General features: G+C 43.4%; 2 protein-coding genes across 6 annotated transcripts in view; both read right to left on the reverse strand.

Annotated features, from left to right (window-relative positions):
- Positions 1-1,795, reverse strand: part of PPP1R1C (protein phosphatase 1 regulatory inhibitor subunit 1C) — a 40,734-nt gene extending 38,939 nt beyond the window's left edge. Inside the window, exon 1 of one of the 2 annotated variants that reach the window (XM_081899397.1) lies at positions 1,277-1,795. In XM_081899397.1, coding sequence (XP_081755523.1) covers positions 1,277-1,357 — 81 coding nt within the window. In that variant the 5' untranslated portion in view covers positions 1,358-1,795. The remainder of the gene's footprint in view (positions 1-1,276) is intronic. The other variant, XM_081899396.1, reaches the window with a different exon arrangement.
- Positions 1,796-10,938: 9,143 nt separating this feature from the next.
- The window catches only part of ITPRID2 (ITPR interacting domain containing 2), a 66,618-nt gene continuing 54,834 nt past the window's right edge, over positions 10,939-22,722 (reverse strand). For all 4 annotated transcript variants that reach the window (XM_081905655.1, XM_081905654.1, XM_081905656.1 and 1 more), the window contains 7 exons: positions 21,578-21,655; positions 20,677-20,804; positions 18,553-18,703; positions 16,812-16,877; positions 16,051-16,464; positions 13,048-13,171; positions 10,939-12,142 (listed from right to left, as the gene is read on the reverse strand). In XM_081905655.1, coding sequence (XP_081761781.1) covers positions 13,061-13,171; positions 16,051-16,464; positions 16,812-16,877; positions 18,553-18,703; positions 20,677-20,804; positions 21,578-21,655 — 948 coding nt within the window. In that variant the 3' untranslated portion in view covers positions 10,939-12,142; positions 13,048-13,060. The remainder of the gene's footprint in view (positions 12,143-13,047; positions 13,172-16,050; positions 16,465-16,811; positions 16,878-18,552; positions 18,704-20,676; positions 20,805-21,577; positions 21,656-22,722) is intronic.

Genomic DNA, 22,722 nt, shown 5'->3' on the forward strand with positions numbered 1-22,722 from the left:
ACTTCTGCTATATGGGATGTGTACACCGGACAGCACAGGGAGATGGCGCAGTAGTATATTGCCTAGGTTCTAGCAATATCCTTGTCCAGAAACAGTGAGATAAATCAAGCAATCACGGGAATGGGATATTTAACATTTGTAATGGAATTAAATGAAGGGCACAGTCCTTTATCTGTAGCAGCCGTGACCCACGTTGATTCAATGGGAAATGTCGCTCAGATAATGACTTCAGATTTTCACCTTCAGCACAATATAATATTCTCAATGTTATACATTAGTCATGATCATGAACAGCTACATTGTATTTTTTGGAAGGTCTTGCTCTTGATAATGTCTTTGCCAGTGGTGAGGAGACAGCGCACTCTAAGCAGCCAGAGAGATGAACTTCATCAAACTGTCAATTTAATTCACTATTTCTTTAATTTCTAATGTTTTGCATTGTTACAGAGGGCCAAAGGTCAGCTCAGAGAACAGCTTACTAGAATGATGTATTCCAAAATATAAGTAAATCCTTGCCTGTTCCCTCTGCACAGGTACGCACGTGCATATACCCAGTGCTTTTTTCTATAAAAAATTAAATAAATGTTTAGGGGTACTCTCATTTTCCTACTCATATTGAAATATTGTCTCTCTATGAGGCCAAGCTTAGATTCACAAAATATGTAGGGGTATGCGTCCCCCTGCGTCCCCCCCAGAAAAAAGCACTGCATATATCTAAGTATTTTAAGTGTGTGTCTATACACATATGAACACACACTCGGAAAGAGTTGTATTTAAAGCAGGAGTTTATTTTTTTTAAAAAAGCCTTATTTTGTCAAGATTGAAGAGACCCCGACATCTTTTTAAGCCTTTCAACTTCCTTACTTGAATAGCTATCTACTTGATCTGTTGACATCTCTCTATTTCAACATCCACCCAGCTATGTTTGTTTAACAGAGATAGATACCATTTTAAGTAATTCCATCTGTCCGTCTATCCATCCATCTGTCTATCTAGTGACATAGAAACACTGATAAAAGGCACACTATTGCTACTGGAAAGCATCTGTTCTTAAGGAATGAAGACAGCAAATGTTTGCTCCGAAAAAAAATGGGTGTGAATGTCACCCGGAACATCCAAAAGGACAAACCCTCCTCCGTCCTGTCAGTGGTTGGGACACTTTGTGGGATTCCCTAGCTGAAGCTGAGTCGCAATTACATTTTCTGATCTGGCAGCAAAGCCCTCTCAGCCCCTTCCCCCTCCACCCAGACAGGGAGAGAAGATGAAACTAGCTTACCTGTTCAGCTGCTTCAGGGTCTATTTGACTCTGAAATAACGGCACAGCAAACTGTATCTTTTTGGGGCTGTTTGGCTCCATGGCAGCAACCAGGATGTAGAAGAGAAAAGAGCCCCGAACTGCCTGAGAGGAGAAGCAGACAGTTGTTCCCGCGATTATCCTCTGGCACGCTCCCTGAAGCTGCGCCAAGCAGTCCTTAATAACAGCAGTTAATTCCCCGAGTTAGCAAGCAGAGCTGCCTGGGCTGAGAAACTCCCCGATTCCACATCCACAGCAATGCCTCTGGCTGGAGCCACAATTGTATTCCTCCTCCGGCCCTTCAAATCTTCGCTGCACGGAGCTGGAAGGAACAATAAGCTAATTGTGCACCGATTCCCTTCTGCATATGCCAAGCGTTCACTCAGAAGCTAATTGAAAATGCAATACTAGCCTGGCTTGGCCTGGTGCCCTGGGATTTGAAAGAGAGGACCTCTCCGCTGTACATTACTAGCTGGCTGCACCAAAGTGCCGGGTAAGCGCCCTTCGGAGTCTTGCTGATGGCTCGTGAATTATTGATAGGCACAGAGATCAGGATGTTTTCAGGTCGGAGGTGTGGAGGTGGCCAGCCCTGGGAGCAGGTGGGGTGTAGTCAGCCGGCCCCCTTAGAAGTGTTCACAGAACACTTCCTCACCTAGTTGGACTGCCAGTTCTGGGCTGAATTTTACTGCTTGCACCTACGAACTCCAGTTCTCAAACTACAGAGCAACAAAGAAAACTTTTGATCAGAGATGTCTTTTTGTTTATTTCCCTACTTTTATATATAGATAGGGTTGCAGGTGGTGCTGTGGGTTAAACCACAGAGCCTAGGGCTTGCTGATCAGAAGGTGAGTGGTTTGAATCCCCATGATGGGGTGAGCTCCCATTGCTCGGTCCCTGCTCTTGCCAACCTAGCAGTTCAAAAGCAAGCCAGTGCAAGTAGATAAATAGGTACCACTTCAGCAGGAAAGTAAACAGTGTTTCCGTGCGCTGCTCTGGTTCGCCAGAAGCGGCTTAGGCATGCTGGTCATATGACCCGGAAGCTGCACACCGGTTCCCTCAGCCAGTAAAGCGAGATGACCGCCACAACCCCAGAGTTGTCCATGACTGGACCTAACGGTCAGTGGTCCCTTTACCTTTATATATAGATGGGGCTCCTCAACCTTGGAAGGAGCCTATCTAGGAGAACTGTGATCCTAAACCTCCACTGTCTTGCAGGGTATCTTTGGGAGAGGAAAAAGCTAAGGAGTAAACCCTACACAAATCCCTAAGATGGTGGGATGGTGCCTTGTACACCTCCTTCCAGCAACTCCTGCAGGCAAGCTGGTGTCAAACATATTGCTCTGCTTTCCTTTGGACCACATCAGTGAGTCTGAGAGGGGGGTTTTATCATCTCGGCAGGCCAGGACCTTTGTGGTAGCTAGACTGGTGACTGGGAGTGGCCGCTGGGACCATATAACACCAGTCCTGAAAGACCTACATTGGCTCCCAGTACGTTTCCGAGCACAATTCAAAGTGTTGGTGCTGACTTTTAAAGCCCTAAACAGCCTTGGCCCAGTATACCTGAAGCAGCATCTCCACCCCCATCATTCTGCCCGGACTCTGAGGTCCAGCACTGAGGGCCTTCTGGAGGTTCCCTCACTGCAAGAAGCAAAGCTACAGGGAAGCAGGCAGAGGGCCTTCTTGGTAGTGGCACCCACCCTGTGGAATGCCCTTCAATCAGATGTCAAGGAAACAAGCAACTATCTGATTTTTAGAAGACATCTGAAGGCAGCCCTGTTTAGGGAAGTTTTTAATGTTTGATGTTTTATTGTGTTTTTAATATTCTATTGGGAGCCGCCCAGAGTGGCTGGAGAAACCCAGACAGACGATCAGGGTATAAGTAATAAATTTATTATTATTATTATTATTATTATTACACATTGCCCAGGGTTGTGCCCCGGGGAGGTCACTTAGGTGCTGCTAATGCAGTGATTTGACTTCAGCCAGGAGACACATTCCCTTGTCTCTCAAGACAGATGTATACCAACAACAATATATTTAAAGCATGCATTGCTTTTGTTGTTGCTGTTGTTTCAGCTGTCATTTAAAGGTGGGCACTCTGCTCAGAGACACCATGTCACAATCCATCCACTTGCCTCTTGACAAGGTGTCACTAGGGTGCAGTGACACCCTAGTCTCCTTGCACCCATATTGCTTACTGGTGTCCAAAACCCGCTCCTGCATCTGTTCTTACCTCTCTTGCCCTGACCTAACCACCGTGATCCATGCGACGGTCACCTCCAGACTGGATTATTGTAACTCGCTCTACGTGGGGCTGCCCTTGAGACTGACCCAGAAACTCCAGCGGGTGCAGAATGCTGCAGCGAGACTCCTTACGGGGTCTTCGCTGCGAGACCACATTCACCCGGTGCTATACCAGCTGCACTGGCTCCCAGTGGAGTACAGGATCAGGTTTAAGGTGCTGGTTTTAACCTTTAAAGCCCTATACGGCCTAGGACCCTCGTACCTACGGGACCGCCTCTCCTGGTATGCCCCACAGAGAAACTTACGGTCTTCAAATAAAAACATCTTGAAGGTCCCAGGCCACAGAGAAGTTAGGCTGGCCTCAACTAGAGCCAGGGCTTTTTCGGCTGTGGCTCCGATCTGGTGGAACGCTCTGTCACTAGAGACTAGGGCCCTGCGGGACTTGACATCTTTCCGCAGGGCCTGCAAGACAGAGCTGTTCCACCAGGCCTTTGGCCAGGGCACAGCCTGACTCCCTCCCTCGGCAATCTTCGTGGAGCTCTGGCACAATGGTTGCCAGTGGCCTGATTTGAATCAATTTTATAATGAATGATTTTAGAGTGTTGCTTGTACTGTACTTTTGTACTGTTTTATTTTTGTTAGCCGCCCTGAGCCCGGCTTTGGCTGGGGAGGGCGGGATATAAATAAATTTTTTTATTATTTTATTATTATTATTCTCCCACTCAACACGCACACAAGTGCCCAATCAACATCACTTCACAAGGGGTTATTTCTTCAGAAATACTCACCGCCTCCTTTGAGATAGCAAGGAAGGTGGTTAGAAAATGGCAAAATGATAGACTCCCCCACTGCTGAACGTTCAATATGCTTCAATGTTTTTTTTTAAAACCATTTTTATTTGATTTTACAAATATAAGCTTATAACAATACCAAATACATATCCATATAAAGAGATTTCTCTGAATCTTGCGACTTCCCCTCATCCTTTCCATGGGTCCTAATGTGAACATTTTCACCTACATATTACTTCATAATCTATATTTTATATTCATCCATATTATCTATAGTACCTGTTACATTACAAGTGATATTAAAATCCTGCTAATGTTTTCCTCTGCTTAGAGTGGTCTCCCAAGTAAATTATAAATTTTTCCCATTCTTTTAAAAAGTTTTTGTCCTCTTGGTTCCTGAGCTTTCCAGTCAGCTTTGCCATTGCAGCGTAGTCCATCAGCTTAGTTTGCCATTCCTCTCTGGTAGGGACTCTTCTTTCCATCCCTGGGCTAGTAGCGTCTGTGCGACTGTTGTCGTGTACATAAAAAGTATTTTCTGTTCCTTTGGTATGTCGGTACCTAAAATTCCTAATAGAAGAGCTTCTGGTTTTTTAACAAAAGTTCTTTTCAACATTTTTTTCCAATTCATTATATATCTCCCAGGAAGCTTTAATTATCTTACACGACCACCACATACGATAAAAGGTACCTTCTATCACTTTACCAGCTTCCTGTGTTTCTATTCTGGTCTGCTTAAAGGCTAGGGATAGGGAAATCTGTTCATTTCGGTTTCTCTCAGATGCCAGCTGCACTGTACCCAGTAGCGTAGCGTGGGGGGTGCAGGGGGGGCCGGCCGCACCGGGTGCAACATCTGGGGGTTAGGGTTAGGGGCACAAATCCACGGGTTAGGGGGCGCAAATCCACGGGTTAGGGGGCACAAATTACTTGCCTTGCACCGGGTGCTGACAACCCACGCTACGCCACTGACTGTACCACATTAAACAGTCACGGCTTCCACCATAGAATCCTATAGTTTGTTAAGGGTGCTGAGAGTTGTTTAGAGGCCCCTACTTACCTCACAGAGCTACAATTCCCAGAATTCTCTGCGAAGAGGGACTGACTGTTAAACCACTCTGAGAAATGCACAATTATTATTTTTTGCATGCAACTTTATTTTTGCCAGCCGTTTCCCCTAATATAATGCATTTTTGTAGGAATGCAAAATTATTTTCAGGAATGCATGCATTCTTCTTTGCATCTCCCCAAGATATGCATTTTGTGTGTGGGGGGGTGTTGACTATGTTGCAAAATTTGGAGGTGGATCTGAAGAATACTTGTGTCGGTTTGGGAAGAGTGACTTCGGTAGGTTCTCATTAAAATGCAAAACAATTTTATTCCCTATCTATATTTAATGTTGGCTGATTCCTACCTGATTGACACCTACATCTGCTGTCCTCCAGTGAGCTCTGTGCTTACAAAGTTAATCACAAATTGTTTGTGGGATGCTTTTACAGTCTGAAAAGTTGCTTTTCTAGAGAGGCAAAAGAGAGAGACAGGCTGCTTCCAATCCAAATCCAAAGGCTTGTTGTATGTAATTTAGAAGGAATTAAAAGAGGATTAGAAAATTCATGGAGGGCAAAGCTATTAAAGGCATCACTACCTCCAGAATTCAATGAGGCATGTTTCTGAATACCGGTCATTTGGGGACTGGGAGTGACAATGGGAGCAGGCTATTGCCCTTGTGTCTGCTTGCTGGTTTCCAAGAGGCATGTGCTTGACAACTACAGCAAACATGTTGCTGTCCTAGAGAAGCCATTGGTCTTGCAAGGGACTTCTTATGTTTAAGCGCAAAATATTGGAGGAATTTCGAGGAGAGGAAAGAAGAGTTTTGTTGGGACATTCCTGCACTCAGCCTTGCTCACCATAGCTGCCAACTCCTTGGGGACCTGAGCACCCACAAAATTCTGCATGAAGGGTCTGGGCATCCACAAATTTTGTTGCCAGGACCATGCACTCTGCATGGCACCCATGCGCCTGGGCACCCACAGCCATGAGGCAAAGCTGGTACTCCTGCTGCCCACTCATTGTTGGCAAGTAGGGTCATTCCGGTGGCAGCAGAACTGGTGAGATGGGGGTGTCTCAGGTGGAAATGTTGCAAGTCTATTAGAAACCACGTGAAGACTTGTGATTTAAATTTAGTACAACAACAAAAGCCAGACTGGTTTTTTGTTTTTTTAAGTCTGTCCTTCTTTAGTAGTTGTACCTTGAGCTTCCTTTTTTGCAGCTCTTAATTTGCTTGACTTGTGTCATTATATTTCACCTGAGTTTGATAAATCAGGCATCTATCAATAGATTTCACTTTAAGGAGTAGGATGTGTGCCAGAACCAGGGGTGGATTTCAGAGGGCAGGGAGGATAGAGAAAGGAAAAGAAGCATGGTCAGGTGTGTCTGTCTGTCTGCCTGCCCGCCTGCCTGTTTATCTATGCCTAGATATCTAGCTATATCTAGAGACAGACAGATATATTCCTTAATATAAAAGTGCAAAAACTAAATATCCATCGTTCCATCAAACCAAGCAAATCATAGCAATTCTCCTTAGGTGCAGTACCCTCTTGCACACAAGACCAGCTTCCTCCTCACACCTTTTCCACCCTGCACCCAGTTATAAAGCCACCATCCCCTCTGATTCTGCAGTCCCTTTTGTACCCACGCTTTCATCTTCATCTTTCTGGTTCAAATGGCATCCCAAAATCCAGCCCTAGCAACCGCTTTCAGCATTGAGGTTCCTCAAATGAAGCAGGGGTAGCTGTGGTACCCTTCAGATGTTGATGGACTTCCAATTCCCACAACCCCAGCCAGGAGGGCCAAAGGGCAAGGTTGATGGGACGTCTTTTGGAATACATGTGGACTACAGCATCAGGAGGGCAGGATGCTGACTATCCCTGAAGTTGAGGCACAACAAAGAACTGAAAAGAGCCTTTCCTTTCCCAGCGAGAAGCCCCAGCTTGGCCTCGGAGTTAAAAGGCAATCTCTCAAGACTGAAGACCTTGAGAAGCTCCAATGGCCTTCACAATCTGTACTGCACATATAACGTGAACATTTAAATTAAAAAATTGGTTTCTCTTGATACTTTACCCATGAGAGAGGCAATATGTAAACATTTGATTTACAGATAGGCATTTCTTTCTGCTCTTCATAGAAATTGCAAAGCCTGCTTATAGGAAATGAGATAGATTAAAGATGCATAACCTTATTATAAATTGCAAACACTGCTGTCTTCTTAAAGCTACATACGGTTCAATAGAAGAGATAAATGTTTGGCTAGCTAACACCCAGTTCATAAACACAATTACATGGAAGGAAGCTCAATTGATTTCATTGAGCTTAGATCAGAATTCTGCTCCAGTGTATTTAATCAGGAAATCAAGTATTTAGGGCTGTTGCAATGATTGAAAATCAGTTGAGTTTCCAGGAACCTGCATTTGTGATATGAAGATTTAGCAACGTTAAAAAGAATAATAGTGTGGGTCATCTTTTTGTCAGCCATGCTGTAAAAAAATAACCTTTTTAAAAAAAAATGAGGATAGAAATTGACTTTTAAACTATATTAATTTTGCAAGAATATTTTGAAAGGATTTACAAATACAACAAGAAATGAAAAGTTAGCATTTTCTCCACTTTAACAGCATGTTTTTAAAAAACGAGCTTTGAGTTTATAATAAACAGAAAGGGCAGAATCTCTTTTTAGATTGGGAAAAAGAGCAATTGTTTCAAAATATTTGGATCCTAGATTTAAATGTGCTTAATTTTGAGCTCAGCAATGTGACAGCATTTTTATTCAACTATTTCAGTACTAAAAAATAGAATAAAGGCAAACATTAACCCTACCGCCCAAACATGAGTACCACTACTCTTTTAGTGTAGGAAGTAGAAAAGTACAGAATCATACAGATTAAAATCGGATAATGTATTAGTAATTGATCATAAAATATTAAAGACACTTAAAAGTGTCAAGTCGAAAAACGAAAGTGAAGACGAAAACCCATATTCCAATCCAAGCTTAAATAGTTTACATGTGAAATACAAAAGTTGTTAAGAAAATGATTATTGACAAAGATAGAGTAGCTTAAAACAGACCTCACTTGGCAACTTCAGTAAAGATACTAAAATTTCCGGAGGCCACCTAGTACTTCCCGTGTTTCAATAATAGTTCTGAGTAGCATCCATGTCTATGAACATGGTTTAGAAAACAGCAAAACATGTAGCTCAGGAGTGATGAACTTGTTGCCTTCTAAATGTTGGCCTGTAACTCCCATCATCTCTGAACGTTGCCAATGCAGGCTGATGGGGGTCAGAAATTTTTGAGCTATTTTTATGGCAACCAAAATGGGTTGCCATATGTTTGGATTTCCCTGGACGTTTCAGCATTTTATGCCCAGACACTGCTTCGAACTGCTGTATTCTGGCTATGTCCAGGAAATTCTGGACATATGGCAACCCTACCCTAGGGTCTCTGGGTGGTGGTGTAGATGAGCAAAACTTGGTATCTAGAACCAGTGACGCTGTTTTATTCACTACTGGAGAACATAAAAGCTCTTTTGGAGAGACACAATGAGACCGTGAAGAATTAAAGAGACACATTGCACAGAAGGCCGCTGTTTGAAACCCATGTAGGCATGTGCAATTAGTCGCGTGGTGCTTGGGAACCCGGCCAGCGAGCCCAATAAATTGCTTACATTCATCGCCATCATAATGTCAGCCTGAAGGATTGTTTGTGTAGGTGTCGTCCTCCTCAGTGCAATGAAAGCCATTTTTAAAGCCAGTTTGAGTAGGTTTGCTTCAGTGATGGTTGTTGCATGTGGCAGGAAGCTGCAAAAAACAACAACCCTATACTATATCCCCATATAGTATGGAGAAATCATGCTATTTCCTATGTACATTGACAACTTCTGGATCTATGCATCAACCAAATTACCGGTACACTCGTGGCTATGTTAAATAGGCAGGAGCACGGAGTCATAACTGTGGTGACAGTGAGCTGCTATGGACATGGGTATCTCTGTGGTCTAAACCACTGAGCCTCTTGGGTTTGCCAATCTGAAGGTTGGTGGTTCAAATCCCCATGACAGGGTGAGCTTCCATTGCTCTGTCCTAGCTAGCAGTTGAAAAGCACACCAGTGCAAGTAGGTAAATAGGTACCACTGCGGTGGGAAGGTAAATGGCGTTTCTGTGCACTCTGGCTTCCATGACGGTGTTCTGTTGCGCCAGAAGCGGTTTAGTCGTGCTGGCCACAAGACCCGGAAAGCTGTCTGTGGACAAACGCCAGCTCCTTCAGCCTGAAAAGCGAGATGAACACTGCAACCCCATAGTTGGATTGGACTGGACGTAACCATTCCAAGGGTCCTTTACCTTTACCTTTTATGTAGCTTTTGAAATGGTAGCAACAAACTAGGAAGAGTCTGTTCCATTGACACCGAACATTAATCTATAGGTAAATAAGAACAGAAGAATAGCTTTGCTGGATCAGATCAAAGGTCCATCTAACCCAGACGTGTTCTCACACTAGCTATCTAGATACCTACAGGAAGCTTTTAAGCAAGACATTAGCCCAATAGCTCCCTTCAGCAGTAAATTCCTTGAATCCAGCCTTTTCTTTACGTCAGGTATGGGGAACATTTGCCCCCACACATGATTACTGAACTAAAACTCCCATAATCTCTGGTCTGAAAGAGTGTCTCCACCCCCATCGTTCAGCCCAGACACTGAGATCCAGCTCTGAAGGCCTTCTGGTGGTTCCCTCATTGTGAGAGGTGAGCTTACAGGAAACCAGGCAAAGGGCCTTTTTGGTATTGGCGCCTACCCTATGGAACACCCTCCCAGCAGATGTCAAACACCTATGCAATTTTTAAAAGACATGTGAAGGGAAATTTTTAGTGTGTGATATTGTGCCCCTCCCCATTTTTTGTTGGGAGCCATCCAGAGTGGCTGAGGCAACCGGGCTAGAGCCAGTGTGGTGTAGTGGTTAAGAGCGGTAGACTCATAATCTGGTGAACTAGGTTCGCTTCCCCGCTCCTTCACATGCAGCTGCTGGGTGACCTTGGGCTAGTCACACTTCTTTGAAGTCTCTCAGCCCCATTTACCTCACAGAGTGTTTGTTGTGGGGGGAGGAAGGGAAAGGAGAATGTTAGCCGCTTTGAGACTCCTTTGGGTAGCGATAAAGCAGGATATCAAATCCAAACTCTTCTTCTCTTCTTAGATGGGCAGCGTTATAGCAAAAAGTCACTTTTTTTGCAGGGGTCAGGAGGGGGTAACAGATTTGTTGCGCAAGAGCTCTGGATCAACTTCAGTTGCACAACCTGAATGACTGGACATGGCTTGTGTGTCTCTTGTAATGTAAAGGAACATTCATACATGACACACACATCCCCCACCTATCACCTGAGGTGGTTCATTCCATTATACTAGCTCAGGGTTCTAATATCTCATTTTGGTGCATGTATAAACCAGGATTAATATGCAAGCTGAATTCTTCTCTCAAATGCCTATGTAAGGATCTATTCACATAACTCTCCCAGCCCAGCCAGAAGACTCCAGTGTCTCAAAACCAATGAAAATAATGAGTTCAAACACTTGTAGGCAAAATAAATATTTTATTGGCATAACAGCCCCTTTTAATATGAAAGCCCTTATGTCCATTCCAAATGCACTTTGACAGACTTTTCTCATAAAAGATAGTTATAGTTTTACTAGTTTTGATTATGTATTCAACACAATCTTGATTTTATTAGTTGAAAACATATTTAAAAAACAAAACCACAGAAACATAAGGAATCCCAGTGGCAATAATCCAGACATTATTAAACCTTGACTGTCTAGCATCCCATTGACCAAAAAAAAAAATATGTAAAAGAAACCCAAAACCCTGCCAACATACAATTTCATCTGTTCTGATACATGCCATTTTCCCTGGGCCATAGTAAAACTTCAGAAAAAGGGGAACAATTCCTTCCAATTCCCCAACAACAACAGTATTATCCACTTAGAAAAACCCTCTAGTGTTTTATAGACTTGTTTTATTAAAAGGAGAAAAAGGCTGCCTCCTGATACCATTGAGAAGTCATTAATATATATTAAGGATTTTTAAAACAATACAAAGCACACCCCCAAGGAGAAAGATTAAAGAAGCAGAAATTTTTATTTATTTTTAAAAGGTCTCTACTGCTCTTGGTGTAAGCGTTCTTAGTAGTTTTACCTAAGTTCATTTAGCTCTCTAAACTCTTTGCAAACAACAGCTTCTCCCAAGAGTTACAGCATTTTAAAACAACAACAACACAACAGGTTACTCTCCTCTTTTGAAGTGGCACTTGGTAACAGCAGTGAAAATAGTTACGATAGTTGTTTCAAGCTCTCAGAGTGAATCAGTTATTGCACAGTTAAATACCTCACAGAGGTCAGTGGGTTTTTACATATATATAAAATAACAACGACAATCCTAGGCTATTTATAACTGGGGTAGATCAAGGAAGTCTTCAAGTTTTACGAGGAACACCTCTACACAGAAATAATTATAACTATAATAATAGCAAGACACTATGCACAAACGAACCGTAGGAATGTACAAATAAATATTAAGGCTTGGAAGATGGTTCATGGGCAGTAGTAGGATGTAGAGTGTCCCAGTCGTAGCAGAGGGAGCTGAAGTGGAACATTAAGCAGCGCAAAACTACGGACTGTATACAGTAGCCTTCACTTCTGTCCTCCTGAGTGCAGGCAGACACGCCCATCTAGCCTTCCAAAAGGAGAATTCCACAGTGTCCCTGGACCACATGCCAACCTGTTGTTATGGGGAGGGGGGAGAGTTATTGTATGATTGTCATTTCAAATCAAAAACAAATATATTTATTCGGTGAAAGCAGCGACATGCATCTCAACACCCGGGACTCACAACTTGTAGAAATAACATACAGTGATACCTCGGGTTAAATACTTGATTCGTTTTGGAGGTCCGTACTTAACCTGAAACTGTTCTTAACCTGAAGCACCACTTTAGCTAATGGGGCCTCCTGCTGCTGCCGCGCCACCGGAGCACAATTTCTGTTCTCATCCTGAAGCAAAGTTCTTAACTTGAAGCACTCTTTCTGGGTTAGCGGAGTCTGTAACCTGAAGCGTATGTAACCTGAAGCGTATGTAACCCGAGGTACCACTGCATGGAATAAGAGAACAAGAAGAACAGACATTTAAAGAAGATTGGAAAACGTCTATTGAATATATGGGATATAATTGTGTACAGCTGAAAACACTGGCAGCATTAAGATAAATTCAACAGTGTAAATAAGTTTTGATGGGTGCAATAATGGGGTACTGAGTGGTATAGTTTTTGTAAAACATGCAGGGATTTATGATACGTAAAATGAACTATGGAAAGAGAAGAAGGGAAGTCATTGATATTTTAAGGATGTAAAATGAGTATTTGAAATTGTAAAACAGAAAATGTAAGAAAAATTATATACATTATATATAACACACGCATCTCAACACCCCAGGGCTAATGGTTTGGAATCCACCCACTGGTGGCCAAGTCTTGTTGCTAGAGTCAACTTTGAGAAAGTGGACGCAGTAGTGCAATTCTGTAATACTCAGCCCCTAATCTTAATGGCATTTTTTTCTGATGTAATTTGCATGGTCTTTCCCCACCCTCCTCTAGCACTTACTGGCATGCAGCAACACTGAAATATTTACCTGTAGTACCGATTCACGGCTGCGTTTCTTGCTTAGCGTTAGCAGATCTGCTAGGGGAAGAGACAGCTGCTAACAGTCCACTTACAATTTCCCGTCTGATTTCACCGACGATAGATTCTTTGATCTGAAAAGAAGACATTTCAGGTTTGCCTACATTTACCATACTTCCACTATATTTGTAGCTCACTGAAGCCTAAGCACAACTGCATAGGTTGGGCTAATCCCATTCATTCTTTCCTTGTGGAATTGGGAAAATGTGGCAGTAGGCAGTTTTTAAGGGTTATATTGCCAACAAAGGTTCGTATAGTTAAAGCTGTGGTTTTCCCAGTGGTGATGTATGGAAGTGAGAGCTGGACCATAAAGAAGGCTGATCGCCAAAGAATTGATGCTTTTGAATTATGGTGCTGGAGGAGACTCTTGAGAGTCCCATGGACTGCAAGAAGATCAAACTTATCCATTCTTAAGGAAATCGGCCCTGAGTGCTCACTGGAAGGACAGATCCTGAAGCTGAGGCTCCAATATTTTGGCCACCTCATGAGAAGAGAAGATTCCCTGGAAAAGACCCTGATGGTGGGAAAGATGGAGGGCACAAGGAGAAGAGGACGACAGAGGATGAGATGGTTGGACGGTGTTCTCGAAGCTAACAGCATGAGTTTGACCAAACTGCGGGAGGCAGTGGAAGACACCAGTGCCCGGCGTTCTCTGGTCCATGGGGTCATGAAGAGTCGGAAATGACTAAACGACTAAACAACAACAAATCCACAACACCATACATTTGAAGTATATGGCTTTCCCCCAACTTATCCTGGGAACTGTAGTTTAAGGATGCTGGGAACTGTAGCTCTGTGAGGGGGTAAACTACAGTTTCCAGGTTTATTAGTGGAGAAGCCATGTGCTTTATTAAATGTATGGAGTGGATGTGTCCTAAGTTCTGTACTGTGCTTTTAATCCTACAAGAATATTGTTGGAGGTCAACACTGAAGGAGCAGGGTCAATGCTGAGAAACAGACCCACGAGTTCATGGTGCAGAATAACCTAGGAGCCAAAGATGAGGAATAAATTGGCAGATACATAAGCCAGGATGACCATTGTTGTCCAAAAACTCAGCTCTAACACAAAGCCTTTTATCGTCCTTCCTGTCTGAGGACCCAATAGTCAGCAAGGGGCAGGAGGGGTGTGGTTGGAGAATGAGCCAGTCTAGTGCTTATTTAATGCCCAGGAAATTGCTCCAAACTGCAGCCTGGTGGTTGACCACAAGGAGCAGCGCTGTGCAGAGAACCAAGGGTTCTGCGTTCCAGTGCTGGTGGGATTGCCACTTAAGGGACGAATGCTATTCACCCAGGAACACAAAGCCTATAAATAAATTGGGTGCATTCCGAAATGAAGTGACAAAGGCTTCCCAAATTAGTGGAGCTAATGGATGAGCAAGCAAGAGAAAGAATCCATCTGTGTGGAAAGGAACAGGCAACTTGTGTTCTATTCCTGGCTTTGCTACAGCCAGGCTTCCTGTGTGACCTTGGGCAGGATGCTGTCTCTGCGTCCAAGTTTCCTCACTGCAGTAAGGGATGTTTGCAAAGAATCCAACTTTGCATCTAGAAAGTGGCACACAAGAAAGAATACCAATGGACCTGCAATCAGTCTGATTTTTAAAAATGTTTTGCAGCTAAGTGTAAGACCTGCCACTCTTTCTAGAGAAGCTTCTTCAAAACAGAGGGTGATGTCCAATGATTTCAATGGGTCTATGCTGAGAATGATTAATGTTGGCTATCACCCGAAGGTGCCTTGAAATGGTCACATTATTTTCCCCTCACCAAGGCACTCGTGTGACTTTGCAAAAGTGCACCGGTGTCTTGAAAAGGTAAAATGGAGAGTATCAAGAAGCAGACTATTCAAATCAAGTATTCCTGAAACAATTTGATTCAAGATTCTATTCCCCAATAACCAGGTTTCTTTTAAGTAGAGAACACTAGCTCCATTCTTATATTTTATATTTTGCATTTTTTATATTCCATAAATAAGAAAGCAATCTGCGTTTTCTTCGAAGCAAGAGAGAACAAAGTTAAGTATCTTGGCATTTTTGTAGTTTTCTTCTGTGGGAGTATAGAGAAAAGGATAGCGGGTTCCTTTTCATTCCAGTAAAAAGATACAGGTCAAAAGCTCACACACATTACAGTCTATTCTGGCATGCTCTGGAACACTGAATACTGTTTATGCTGTTTTCTCCTACAAGCCAAGATAATTCATGTATACAGAGGGAGAGGAATTGTTCAGAATGCCATGAGTTTAACATTTGTGAAGAAATATCAAGAATGCATATTAATGAATTTCCCTGCAATGGATTCATTCTGCTTTGGGAAGCAAACAATGCAAGGCAGATACTTTTGGTATTTATGAGATGCAAAGGGATATACTAAACAAAGTGGGTGCCAGCATTAAACAAACCCACTCTGTAACATACACACAATGTGTAATTTGGCAAACTTCTGTGTTTAAGGGACTAGCGACACAATGGGACTTACATCTGAGCAAACATGAGAAGAATTGAATAACCTTTATGGCATTAGTCCTTAGACCATAACAGCACCAGACTTTCTCCAAAGCCCAGCATTGAATATGAGACTCTGAGGGAAAGATCACATCCTCTGTATGCAGGAGGTCTCAGTTCAACCCCTGACATCTCTTGATAGTGTTGGGAAAGATCTGAAGTAAGGCTGGACCAAAGAAGAAAGAAAGCTTTCCAACTGCTGCAAACAGCAACCTGATGGCTTCCCTCAAAGAATCTTGGAAACTATAGTTTGTTAAGGTTGCCAAGAGGTGTTAGGAGATCCCTATTACCCTCACAGAGTTACAGTTCCCTATTTCCTGGGAAGAGGGATTGATCATTAAACTACCCTGGGGATTGGAGTTCGGTGAGGTCAATCGAATCTTCTTAACCACATTAAGAAGAAAACATTGAGATCAAACGCTCCTGTCAAAAAAAATGCTAGCCAGCCTGCTGCTCACCTCTCGTATGACTTGCTGCAATTCATCATTTTCCACACTTCTGTGAATTTCTTCAACCGCAGGCACAAGAGGGATCTTTTCAAGTTTCTGCTCCATCTCCGATCTGGACGTTGTGTGTCCCTCAGAGCTTTCAGGAGGCTGCCCTGTTCCTGCTCTTGCCGGTGGAGAGGGCATCAAGGCCACACATGCTCGGTAGATTTTTTTGCTTTGGGGCTTGGCCTTCCCCATCATCTCAGATGAGTGTGCACTGTCTTTTCTGCTGGCTTGGCTGGAACAGACTGAAGAGGAGTCAGAATGTCCGTGATCAAAGGCACATTCTGAGCCGTCGGCCGGCGGAATCTCCATTCCAAGTTCTCCCAGACCCAACCTCAGTTCAGACTTCAGAAATGACTGCTCTCGAATGAGTTCAGAGACCTATGGAATTACAGGAGGTGGGGGAGGAAGACAAGACAACTGCTTTACTCACTGTCTTGTGAGATAGTGAAAACCACAAATGTATGCTGGAACAGGAGCAAAAAAAATTCGCCTCATCCTTGGGCTACAAACCATGCCTTCAACCCTACTGGAACGCACTGCATCTCAGAATAGCCAAAGGCCTAGCATGAATTTGACAGCATCCCTAATATCTCATATGTTCTGTACATACATTTATTTCAATCCATTCCAATCCATTCCATTCATCTATCACTGCCAATGAAACATCTCAATGTGACTGGAAAATACCACTGCCTTCAATTCCAGCCTTTGTCTTGGTTACTTACCGGCTCCAACACATTCAGTGAAGAAGGGCACGACAAGTTATCAGTGCTTCTGCTCCCATACATGCCCTGGAAGAAAAAGAAAACACAGAAATTAGGGGTTGTTAACATTTTCAGGAGCTCTCAAAACTGCTTCGTGGCCTGTGCCACACCACCAACTTTCTGAGAAAACAAGGACCCAGAGAGCCTTTTATGCTACGTCTGCATTTATGATTCCAGGACATAGTAAGGAAGAAAAATATTGAAAGAGCCGTAAGAGTTTAAAGTTGATGGACCCTGTTAGTCAGGACTCAGAGACAACCAAACGAAATCAGTGGACTTAAGTAGCTTAAGTTCATCAATTTCAGTGGATCTATTTGGCACACCCCCCCCCAAAAAAAAAAACACACCATGTTTCCTTTCCCTCCTCAGACCCATCCCTGGGTCTTCTAAACCTTTGGAATCTCCAAAGAAAAGCAACATGAATCTGCAGAGGTCACCATTTGGTTATCGGGTAACCTGTAGTCAACTGAGCTATTCTGTCTAGAACTTCCCCCCTCAGATGGGGGAAAAGGGACAGAGTGTGGATATGCTACATGCTCATTAGTTTAGTTTCTTCTGACCCCTCATTCAAATGTAATAGCTCCGTTCATATGACTAAATTCTTGCCACACATGCAGCCCCTTTGTTTCCCCTTCACATGAGTGGACACAAGAAACCATTGTTTGTTGTTTGGGGGTGGCTTCCATATCTAGGCTTCTTTGGAAGCCATGAACCCCAGTTCTCCATTCACATGTAACAGAAAGCTGCAGTCAGCTGAAGGAGATGTAACAGCTCAGAAATATCCTAGTTTATTAATCCAGGATTGGACCACTGTCAATATAAGCCTCTATCATTTTCTCTCTCAGGTTTGTTCATATGAAGAATGCCGGAGAGATCAAGGGGCTGGAAGGTTGATCTGGATCATTAGTGGAATGTTGAAGTGGATCATTAGTGACATCTGGGCTACACCATCTAAAATGCATGGGAAAATGCTTCCAGAGCAAGTTGTGAGCCTAGGGGAGAACACAGGCCATGTTTTATGCCTGTTGGTATTGGCAGAGCAACACAACGCCCAACTTCTTCTTGGCCTACAAATCCAAGCCCAGTTGCCTGTCTCTTAGTTTTTTAACAATAAAGGAGTACAGTGGTACCTCGGGTTAAGTACTTAATTCTTTCCGAAGATCTATTCTTAACCTGAAACTGTTCTTAACCTGAAGCACCACTTTAGCTAATGGGGCCTCCTGCTGCTGCTGTGCCACCGGAGCACGATTTCTGTTCTCATCCTGAAGCAAAGTTCTTAACCTGAAGCACTATTTCTGGGTTAACAGAGTCTGTAACCTGAAGCGAATGTAACCTGAAGCGTATGTAACCCGAGGTACCACTGTACAAATACCCACAGGACAGACTCAACCATTCTGCTGAATGTGCATGTCCTCACATTTCTGAGGCTGTGGGCTACAGGCCATCAATCTGGGCTTCCCTCTTGCCACTGACTTGAAAATTTGCTTAGCATGTCTGATATTGAATTCCATTAGCCTCTGGAACATAGATCCACATGAAAAAACACTCTGCCCCAAAACAAAAATGCTTAATGCGGCTGTTCTAATGCTTGGTGGCATTAGATTGGGTGTTGGGGGAATAACTCACCCCATAGAAGCACCCAGTGCTTCTACATCCCTTGCAGAAATATATCTGCACAGATGGACTGTGACAAAAGACATACCATGGGTGTTTGTTGCCTGTAAGGTGAAGACACGTGAATATTCCTAAGCTGCTCTTCAAGAGTAAGAAGGCGCTCCTCTAACTGCATTTCTAATTCCTGAAGCTCCATGCGGACAGATTTCCTCAGGGTCTGGAGCTGATCAGCTTCGTATCTAAATCAGAAGCAAACAAAATGGAAAGGGGAATGTACAGAGCACAAATAGGCATATCATCCAAAGCAGTGGAGGGAATGATAACATATCAGTCCAGTGTTATGCAGATATATGCACTTTGACATGAAAATATATAGCAACCAAGAAAAGGGAACAGAGGAAAAAGGGAAAGAAGGAATGTGTGCATTCCACAGGAGTGCATGGGGCTTTACTTTTGGTTTTGCAAACTAATGAGGAAAATCCACTGGAGATGAAATTAGTAAAAAAACCAAACTAATCCCTTAGGGCGGGGAACAAGACTTCCAGAGCTTAACTAGTATGTATTTAGCAAATCTGTAAATTAAATGCTATATATAGGTTTGGATGTGGTCCAGGTATTTATTGGGAGCAGCGTATTATATAAGCAAGGGAGAGACCTGGTCATGCAGATGCCGTAATACATGGATGGGAGAGTGAAGCAACCCTTTTCTTTCCTTACAGAATCAACAGTGAAAACGAAACGGGATTTCAGTGGAACTAGGCTGGCTTGAAGGGCTACTATGCACGTAGCAGACATCAGACAAGGAACTCATGAGCAGAGCCTTAGGCTGGGCCTGGGAAGACACACACTCAAATCTTCACTCACTTATGACTGACCTTGAGCCCAGTCACTATTTCTCAAGCAAACCTTTACCACAAGCATATTGAAAGACTAAGATGGGGTGGGGAGAAGAAACTCAGGGCACATTTATCTCTTTAGGAGGATGGCAGGTGTGTGTGTGTGTGTGTGTGTGTGTGTGTGTGATAAAATGAGTATCTTCAGAAACAAATAGTTCTATAGAACCTCACCACAAAGTGGCTATAAGAGTGACTGGTATGATCTGGAGGGAAATCCTGAGACCACCCCAGTGTGGTGAAGTGGTCTGAGTGTTGGACTAAGGTAAAAATAAAATAAAAGGGAAAGGACCCCCTTTTAAGGGTAAGTCCAGTCAAAGGTGGCTATGGGGTGCAGCACTCATCTCACTTTCAGGCCAAGGGATACAGCGTTTGTCCGCACACAGCTTTCTGGGTCATGTGACCAGCATGACTAAACCGCTTCTGGCGCAACAGAACACCATGACAGAATCCAGAGTGCATGGAAACACCATTTACCTTCCTGCCACAGCGGTACCTATTAATCTACTTGCACTGGTGTGCTTTTGAACTGCTAGGTTAGCAAAAGCTGGGAAGGAGCAACGGGAGCTCACCCTGTCACAGGGATTCAAATCACCAACCTTCCAATCATCAAGCCCAAGAGGCTCAGAGGTTTAGACCACAGCACCACCCGCATCCCATAGTGTTGGACTAGGACCTGAGAAACCAAGGTCTAAATCCCGACTCAGTCATTAAGTTCACTGGGTGATCTTGGGCCAGCCACAGTCTTGAAGTCTTAAGCTATTGCTTCACAGCGAGGACAAAAATGCAAGGGTTGAGAAGCATGCCACCTTAAGCTCCTTGAGGAATAAATAAAATGAAAAGCCATCCCTTTCAAAACATCTAAACATCCTATGGAATAGGAATAGGACCCTTGAAATTAATTCCAAATGAAACGAAACTCCAACGTCAAAAAGGATCTTACCAGGAGGGCAGAGATCAGAGCAAAAGGGACGAACAGTTGGTCTTGACAGAAGCACTCTGAAGAGAGTGGAGAAGAGGTGGCAGAACAGAAAGACCAGCATGGAGAAAGTTGCAGCAATCTAACTGTGAGTGATGATCAGAAGCAAAGTGGCAGAGTCAGAATGCAAAAGGCCAGTTCTAAATGTGCAGAAGAGGAAGGAGAAGGAGCGTGCTTTAGGATTAACTGAAGGCTGCGCACCTAGAAGAAAAACAGTGCTTTTGAGAAAGAAAGAGAACAGATGCAAAAGGTTTTAGTAGAAATATAAAAGGAACCTGCATGTGAGCACAGATATAGTAAACAAGTTGCTTGGGTAAGAACACCCCCCTACCCCACTCACCTCTCTTCCTCTGTCATGTGCTGATAAACAGTGGTTTGCTGGCGCAACATGGACAATTCCAAATCCATCATTTGCGTTCTAAACAGGTTTAGGTTCCTTCTCACGGCTTGAAGATCTTGGAATGTATTCTAGACAGATACAGAGAAGTATTTATGTTCAGAACTCTGTAAATACATAACAAGAGCCCTGCCAAATCAGACTAAAGGCCCCTCCAGGACAGCACCCTGTCTTCACAGTAGCCAAGCAGATGGTGACGATAGTGATGATTCACTTGTATATTGCTTATGTCAAAATGCCTTCTATGCAGCTACAGTTCCCCAACTGTAAAAACCAATGCATAACTAAAAGAGACAAAAACCATTCCGCCGGGGCACTAAAACAACCTCAAAAATTAAAATATGCAATAAAACACAAGAGAAGTCCACAAACAGGACATGAGCTCTCTTCTCACTTGCAATTCCCAGAAACTGGTATTCAGAGGCATACCGCCCTCTTGACACTGGAGGAAATAAAGAGCCACTATGGCTGGTAGCTATAGCCTTGTCTTCCATGAATTCCATGAACCCAATCTGCCAATGGATTGTCTTCATGGAGACAATCTGGGCTCTGGGCTGGGGCTCAGCAACTTACAGCCGATTGGTGGAGTCAGCCATTTCAGCACCACGCCTGCGGCATTCCCATGACCCCCCTGTCCTTTGCCTTTGAAAACCACCCAGAGGGAGGGAGGGAGAGGGCCGGATACATGGAGTAGAGAACTGCTCATCTCTTTCTTTGTCCCCATCTTCTAAAGATGGGAAGGGGAAACCCAGATGAAAGGACATTCCCATTTTATACCTATATTTAGGTGCAACTTTATCTCAAACACAGAACATGGATGAAGAGAGAGAAAAATGCCATTTACTTCATAGAGAGGTAGAATAGAAGATCTCTGAGTACTGTAAGGGGCTGTAGTGAGGTCAGGACTTCTCATCATAGCATTCTAGAAAGGGAAAAGAAGAGATAAAAACAAACATAACATTTTAACAACTTGGTGCATGAGACCAATAAGCAATAACATGTCAATACAACAGTCATGAACACAACGAACTTTTCACGCTATTGCAGCAAAAAAGCCCAACAATTTTTGATTTTTACCTCTTGAAATATGACAACCCTAACTCTGGGGCACTTCCGCAAAAGCTCAGCAACTTCGGCCAACTTCCCTGACCACCGCTGATGTTTAAATATACGGTACTAAATATACCAGTACTTTGAATTTTTAAGAAAATATCAAAGATGTTCTGTTTTATGTTTAAAATATTGATTTCTTAATTTTGAGGTTGTCTTATACATTGGGGCATCTTATACAAGGAAAAATACGGTAGGTTGTTTGCATTTACCCTGTTTGTTTTTCTATAACAACTTCATGAGTAAATGGGCTGGCACTTCCAAGCAAGGCCAAACTTTGGCTCTCATCCTCAATTCTGGGCCCAGCCCCCTCACACCTGAACAGCAGCCACCTGTGTTACAACCAATGTTTCTGGCAGTGATACCCCTGCCACCCCTCCACATTGCAGATATGGAAACACTGAAGCCCCAAATATCTAAAATCTGAGACTGGTCAGATTTGTTGCACCTCTTCAATTATGCTGGGTGTGCGTATTCAAACCAGCAAGGCCCCAGAAGCCTTGCAAGGTGGTATAGTCCTACGGATGGCGGTATCATGTGTGCCATCTGAATTAGCTCTGTGCACCTGTGTGAAGAGCAAATTCAAAAATCCAATTTGGTAGTGAAATTTCTGGGTAAGAAGCCAATTTGTGCAAGGCAAAACTTCCCACCTGCGATTTTTGTCCTTCCCCCAAAGGACTAAGAGCAGCCCATAGGCAACTGTCTACTCTGCAAAATAGACTGAGACGAAATGCCTTCTTCAAGGCCACAGTGAACTTCACAATTAAGCAGGGATTTGAAGCACAGGTCAATGAAGTCTAAGTCCAATGCTATAACCCCTGTGCAAACTGGCTCATAATATCCTGGTTAAGATACAAGTACCAAATCAAAACTGTGCTA

This window comes from Podarcis melisellensis, assembly GCF_964234715.1.
Source record: "Podarcis melisellensis genome assembly, chromosome: 1".
In the NCBI taxonomy this organism is placed as follows: Eukaryota; Metazoa; Chordata; class Lepidosauria; order Squamata; family Lacertidae; genus Podarcis; species Podarcis melisellensis.